This window comes from Solanum stenotomum, chromosome 6, assembly GCF_019186545.1.
Source record: "Solanum stenotomum isolate F172 chromosome 6, ASM1918654v1, whole genome shotgun sequence".
Classification (NCBI taxonomy): Eukaryota; Viridiplantae; Streptophyta; class Magnoliopsida; order Solanales; family Solanaceae; genus Solanum; species Solanum stenotomum.
In genome coordinates this window covers 46024130-46031512 of record NC_064287.1, presented here as the reverse complement: position 1 = coordinate 46031512, position 7383 = coordinate 46024130, and the positions used below count along the sequence as shown (strand labels likewise).

The following is a 7383-nucleotide window of genomic DNA, read 5'->3' as shown; positions in this document are numbered from 1 at the left end:
TGGTCATTACCCAATTAATAGCTCACTGTTGAAACCACCCTTACTGTTGTGTGTTTTATGCTTTATTTCATATGAGTTATACGCGTATTAGATAGCATACTGATCTTTTATCTCTTCCTATGTTGCATGTGACATCTATTATGACCCATCATGGACTCTTTCAATCGCCATGTGCATTGATGAGTTCTGTGCAAAAATCAGAAATTTCCGAGTCAGCCTTCATTCTTATTTGGATCATCAAAACCGAAGTACAGGGCTGGAAAAATAGAAATTACAGGTCTCGAGAGCTGAAAATGCGTTGATATACAGCGTGATACAGTCGATATATAACAGTTGTATACGCTGTAAGAAAAAAGAAGAGAAATGGACCGAAAGCCTCTCAAATTTTGGTATTTGTATTGTATTGTAATTGGGTCAAAGGTCCATTTATTTTTGGTATTATTTGCTAGTTGTAGGACAGGTGGAGATTGGGCCAAAACTCAAAAGAAAGTTAGTTTTTTATGTTAGCTTAGGATAGGTACAAGGTGTTGGGTTAAATTGAACAAAGTCTAATTAGATGTCTAAGTGAAAAATAATGTTAATTTTAAGTAGTCACCAATGAATTTAGCTTATTAAATAACAATATAAAATATAATAATCTTTTACTCCTCTTTTTTTTGTTGCGAGATGGATCTCTTTTGGGTAAATTTAGCCCCTCTTTTTTGACCAAATTAATTTTTTTTAATGATTTGGAAAGGAAATAAATAAATCACTTTCTCTTATTCTAGCTTCATTTAATTATTATCTAAATGCCTTGGGAATATAATTTTTATGAACATAAGTCATGTGTCTGTTCCTCTTTCTTTCACAGTGGTTGGAGTAAACAAGAATTTGAACAACAAAGAAAAGAAAGAAAATGGGGAATAGCCCAGAAGAAGAAGAGTTTTTACTGAATCACTCACAAAATTCAAAAAAGGGTGGTGTAAAAACCATTCCTTTCATTATAGGTATATTTGTGTTTTCTTTACTCTTTCTTCTTACTTAGCTTGTTTCATTGTGTTACATAGTTATTTTTATTTTTTGTAGTGAATGAATCATGCGAGAGAGTAGCAAGTTTTGGTTTGCAACCAAATATGATACTCTATATAACAAAATTTTACAACATGGATGCTGCTCGTGCTTCAGTCTTGTTGAATTTATGGTCAGCACTTTCAAATGGATTGTCTATTGTTGGGGCTTTTATTTCTGATTCTTACATTGGAAGGTTTAGGGCTATTGCTATTGGAACAATCTCCAGTCTAATTGTAAGTTCACTTAATCAATTTGTCTTGTTTAGCTTACCTCTCTTCTGTTAAAATCGCAAATTAAATATCTGATTGGGATATGGAAACAAAAATGAAATTAGCACAACTGCAACTTATATACAAGATTATACGACTTATTACTGTTTATTCCTTTTATCTCAACAGGGAATGATTGTTCTTTGGCTCACCGCAATATTTCCACAAATCAGGCCGTTACCCTGCGGTCAGGATCAACTTGATTGTAACGCAGCAACAGCAGCCCAACTTGCTGTAATTTTGTCTTCTTTTGGGCTTATTTCCATTGGTGCTGGTTTTGTTAGACCTTGTTCCATAGCATTGGGTGCCGACCAATTGGAGAACAAAGAAAATCCAGATAACGAAAGACTTATGGATACCTATTTCAACTGGTTCTATGCCAGTGTAGGAATTTCAATCTCTGTTGCAATTACTGTAATTGTTTATATACAAGATCATTTTGGTTGGCAAGTTGGGTTTGGTGTCCCTGTTTTGCTCATGGTTTTATCTGTTTCCGTTTACTTGATTGGATCTCCTCTTTATATCAAAGCAAAACCTAAAGGGAGTTTGTTCACTGGATTGTTTCAAGTATCAGTCGCAGCCTTCAGAAAAAGACATATCAATGTTCAGTTGAATTATAGTGATGACTGCTACTATAAAGCACCTGAATCAAAGCAACTGAAACCATCTATTGACTTCAGGTATATGCGCCTCTATCTTTTCCTCAATGGTACATAGACATCTTCAACGTCCATTCATGTGCTTACTATCATACAATATTTTTTTAACTGACTTACATGAAATTGTCCAATGCATTTAGTTAAGCAAATTATTAGTGTGTTTAAAGGTCTTTGTTTACCCATCTCATACTCATTTTCGTTTGACCTTTATTAAAGGAAATGAAAAGTTCAAAATAGATACTTGAACGGTGTGTATAGTACAATTTTCCCACGTTTGGTTGGTTTGAAGTTTCCAGAAAATATTTTTTCTAGGTAAACAAATAAAGAAATCGTCTTTCCTAATGGAGGTAAGGAAAACAAGTTACACTTTGATTCACTCATTCGTTGTATATTATAGGTGTTTGAATAGAGCTTGCATAATTGAAGATCCTCACATGGAGTTGAAACCTGATGGAAAAGCTTCAGATCCATGGAGTCTCTGCTTTGTGGAACAAGTCGAAATAATGAAGTGTTTTCTTAGAGTTCTTCCCATGTGGTCCACCTGTATTATGCTTCTTGTATCGTTCGGTCAGCCACTTTCGATATATCAACTACTGACCGTGGATAGACACATTACCCGTCAGTTTGAAATCCCAGCAGGATCATTCGGCGTGATTATCCTTCTTTCTTTGACAATCTGGATTGCTTTTTACGATCGTGCTTTGGTGCCTTTACTGTCAAGGTATACTGGACTGCCGACTGGGATAAGTTCATTTTCCAGAATGGGGATTGGCTTATTTCTCGGCATTGTTGCTACAGCACTTTCAGCTATAACAGAAACCATACGACGCAATAAGGCAATCAATGCAGGGTTTGAGGATGACCCGAATGCTGTGTTAAACATGTCCTCTATGTGGTTTGTACCACAGTTTGCACTATATGGGGTGGCTGAGGGTTTGAATGTGGTTGGACAGATTGAGTTCGTATACAGTCTATTTCCAAAAACCATGTCCAGCTTTGCAGCATCTCTTTACACCTTTGGCCTTGCGGTTGCCAGCTTAATTAATAGTCTCTTGGTGAGCATGGTGGATAGTATTACCTCAGCCGGAGGCAAGACAAGCTGGCTCGCGACCAACATAAACAGAGGTCATCTAGATTACTACTGCTGGCTAGTGACTTTCTTATGTGTGATTAACTTCCTCTATTTTCTAGCCATTTGTCGGTTTACTGATCAGCATCACCATGATGGTAGGAGTAGCTTATTTCCTGAGGTAGAAGAGGAACACTCCGAGAATAGGCGTTTCCATGGTGCTTAATGTGTACGCCATGTTTATGTTTGAATCATTTGCATGTATTGTAACTTCTCTTGAATCCTTGACCTAAAATAAATTGAGGGCTTCTTTCTTTAAGACAGAAAATGAGTGCCAAAAAAACTCTCACATTGTATATGGCCAAAATCATCCTTAAAATATACTCCGAATTTAGATTACATCCAAGTATTTAAAAGTTAACTACTTTTATCCTTCTCCCATTCTCCATGTATTGCTAGACGCAATGTTTATTGGAGACTTCCACTTCTAATACTGGTGAATGAAACTCGAATGTGACACATAATCAGAATTTTGATCACCTAAATATTAGATTGCCCTGAAAAATTATTGATCTAATTATAATTTGGCTATGAAAAAAGTGATGATAATTAAACTCCAACTAATTTTCGTTGGTAAATGAGAAGAATAGCAGATCAAGTATCCTCACACTCTCTAACAATTTTTTGTTAGATCAAGTATCCTCACACTTTCTAACAGTTTTTTGTTGGATCAAATATCCTCACACTTTTTAACAATTTTTTGTTTCAACAAGCAAAGATTTTTAATTTTTTTTCCAGGAGCTTTTTATAGCTGGTATTAAAATTATGCGGGAAAACTTTTATCGATAGTCACATAAACTGCACATATTTTTGTAGGATCTCTAAACTTTTTGACAATATCTAACAAAATGTTAGAATCGTCGTGACAAATAAAATTTAACATAGTAGCTAGTTGGTTTATGCCTGCTGGAGTTGGTTTTGTTAGACCTTGTTCTATAATATTTGGTGCTGATCAACTGGCAAAAAAAAAAAAGAGATTTGAAGTTCGTTATGGTTGGCAAGTTGGCTTTGGTATCCCTGTTATCCTCATAGAGATTTAAATCCCGATAGATCAGTTTCAAATCCACGGTAGATGGTTAAAATTATGTAAGTATTAATAATGTAGGAATTAGTTATTGACGAAATTATATCTATATTTTATGGGCCCCATTACCTGAACTATTTTAAAATGAAATAACCATTTATAATTGAATTATTACTCTTTCCAACTTTTAAACCATTTATTTCAAGAAATGAATGTTCAACGTGAGAAGATTGTTCACATGATGTGAAATGATTATTAAGAGTAGCACACTATAATTCATATTAAAGTTTGATCATAAATGTTGTATTTTTTTAGAATAGGTTTGTGATAATATATTATTGTATTGTATTTTTGTTATATGAATTTTTACTTATTTGGTAAGATAGTATAAAGAATTGACAATTTTGATAGTTTTTACAAAAAAAAATTATTTATAAGTAAAAAATACAATTTTAAATTACATATTCAAATAATTTTTTTACTTTATCTCATATAATTTCATATTATAATTTCATCTTACATCGTCGAACATGCCCATATACAACCTATTTGCATGTATAGGCAACAAAAAATGTATTCAATATAACTTTAAAATAAGGGAAAAGGCTCAAATATGCCATCAAACTTTCAGAAAAGGCTTATTTATGTCATCCGTTAAAAGTTTGGCTCATCTATGCCATTACCGTTTAAGAAAAGGCTCATTCATGCCATTATTTTTTAACGATGATTTTGCAAAACCATTTTTTACACGTGGCCAATTATAATTCGATCACGTCATTATTTTTAATAATAAAAAATCAAAATTCTGAACAAACATTGAATTAAAATAACCCACCCAAGTAAAGACCCACCCAAATTTTAAAAAATTTCTATAATCCATCAGTAACCCAATTTTTCATTCAATTTTTCAATCCAAAAAGCCTTAAGATCCTTCTCGACCCTCTTTCACTTCTTGGGGGATTGGATGAGTTCTAACACATTCCCTAACCCTCAAACTTAATTCTTCCATTATCATCCCTTTCTCCCTTTGCCTAAGCTTGTGATTAGTATGACAATAATAATTATGATTAGAGTTTAAATTGTACTTAGATCCCTTAATCCTCATTAGATAACCCAATTTTTTCCATAAACAACGCCTTCTTATTCTTGGTGATGATAATCCAGTCACGTGACTCACGTGCCCCTTACTCTTCGTCCTTTTTATCGTTAATCCCCGTACTTCCGGTAGCCGGTAAGTTCTGATCAACGGCCATTTTATTCCGGCGAAGAATGGGTGACGTTTAATATCCGTTGCACCCCTGGTGCATCCTAGCCTCCTCCTTGGATCCTTAACTAATAATGGAAGAATTAAGTTTGAGGGTTAGGGAATGTGTTAGAACTCATCCAATCCCCCAAGAATTGAAAGAGGGTCGAGAAGGATCTTAGGGCTTTTTGGGTTGAAAAATTGAATGAAAAATTGGGTTACTAATGGGTTAATAGGGATTTTTTAAAATTTGGATGAGTCTTTACTTGGGTGGGTTATTTTAATTCAATGTTTGTTCAGAATTTTTATTTTTTATTATAAAAATAATAATGACGTGGCCGAATTATAATTGGTCACGTGTAAAAAATGATTTTGCAAAACCACAGTTAAAAAATAAAGGCATGAATGAACCTTTTCTTAAACGGTAATGACATAAATGAGTCAAACTTTTAACGGATGACATAAATGAACCTTTTCTAAAAGTTTGATGGCATATTTGACTCTTTTTCCTTAAAATAACTTACACAAGCAAGATACACCAAAAACCATGATCATGATTAAAAATTTAAAAATTATGATTCCAAATATAAAAATAAATCAATATAATAATTTATTTATTAATTTTATAATTTTAAATACGTCACAAGAAAAAATTAAATTAAGAATTATTAAAACAATACTTTTTAAAAAAAAAACAATCAAATTGAAATGGAAATGGAAAGAGTATAAAGATTCTTTAAATAGGCCCACAATGATATGTCAATTTATTACGCATTTACTAAAGATATTCAATACTAAAGTATGAATTTTGTGGCAATATCTGTGTGGGTTAATGAGAATGGTCCATAATTTACAAGTCATCCATATCTCTTTCACATTTAAAGCACGACAGTTTCTGTTTGTTTGTTTTCACTTGGTTCATGGATCAATAATAATAAATATTTTTTCAATTTTTATTTACTTGTCAAATAATTTTAAGGAAAAAGGGTCAATATGCTCCTAAACTATTCGAAAAGGTTTAGATATACCTTTATTTAAAGTTTGGCTCACTTGTGCCCTCGCAATCCAACTTTTCATCTAGATATGCCCTTATGGGCATTAAACGCCAAATGAAATTGTCATGTCATTTTTACATTACCACGTGCCATTGGAAAAGGGTCAAATATACCCCTAAACTATTCGAAAAGGTCTAGATATACCCCCTTTTAAATAAACTACCCGACCCATTTTCAATAATTTTTTTAAAAAATTTATTTTTTTCGGTAAATTCCGAAAATGAGTAATTGACTAATAAAAAAATAGGAAAAATATGAAAAAAATATATAGAATTAATGCCAAAAATTCGTAAATAAATATAGTAACCTTAAATTCAACAATTTCAACAATTTTTTTAAATTTTTATTCTTTTTTGATAAATCACGAAAATGAGTAATTGATTAATAAAAAATATGAAAATGACTTTATGCTGAATTTTTAGGTTATATTTTTCATGTTTTTTATTAATCAATTACTCATTTTCGGGATTTATCGAAAAAAATAAATATTTAAAAAAATTGTTGAAATTGTTGAATTTAAGGTTACTATATTTATTTGTGAATTTTTGGCGTTAATTCTATATATTTTTCCTATTTTTTATTAGTCAATTACTCATTTTCGAGATTTACCAAAAAAAATAAAAAATTTAAAAAAATTGTTGAAAACGGGTCGGGTAGTTTATTTAAAAGGGGGGGGGGGTATATCTAGACCTTTTCGAATAGTTTAGGGGTATATTTGACCCTTTTCCAATGCCACGTGGTAATGTAAAAATGGCGTGGCAATTCCATTTGGCGTTTAACGCCCATAAGGGCATATCTAGACGAAAAGTTGGACGGTGAGGGCACGAGTGAGCCAAACTTTAAACGGGGGTATATCTAGACCTTTTCGAATAGTTTAGGGGCATATTTGACCTTTTTCCCTAATTTTAATTTAATTTCTCTTTTTACTTATTATCTTTAATAGATTAAGGAAGA

General features: G+C 32.4%; 1 protein-coding gene across 1 annotated transcript; it reads left to right on the top strand.

Annotated features, from left to right (window-relative positions):
* The first annotated feature begins 832 nt into the window (after positions 1 to 832).
* Positions 833 to 3415, top strand: LOC125867013 (protein NRT1/ PTR FAMILY 1.2-like). The gene is made up of 4 exons (XM_049547432.1): positions 833 to 986; positions 1066 to 1283; positions 1449 to 1999; positions 2376 to 3415. Exons 1-4 carry the CDS (start codon positions 896 to 898, stop codon positions 3271 to 3273), a joined length of 1758 nt encoding a protein of 585 aa, XP_049403389.1. The 5' UTR covers positions 833 to 895; the 3' UTR covers positions 3274 to 3415.
* The last annotated feature ends 3968 nt before the right edge of the window (positions 3416 to 7383 follow it).

Coding starts and splice junctions, on each gene's coding strand:
- LOC125867013 (XM_049547432.1), top strand. CDS start 896: ATGGGGAATAGCCCAGAAGAAGAAGAGTTTTTACTGAATCACTCACAA. Junction 1,284..1,448: donor GAACAATCTCCAGTCTAATT/GTAAGTTCACTT, acceptor TTATCTCAACAG/GGAATGATTGTTCTTTGGCT. Junction 2,000..2,375: donor AAACCATCTATTGACTTCAG/GTATATGCGCCT, acceptor TGTATATTATAG/GTGTTTGAATAGAGCTTGCA.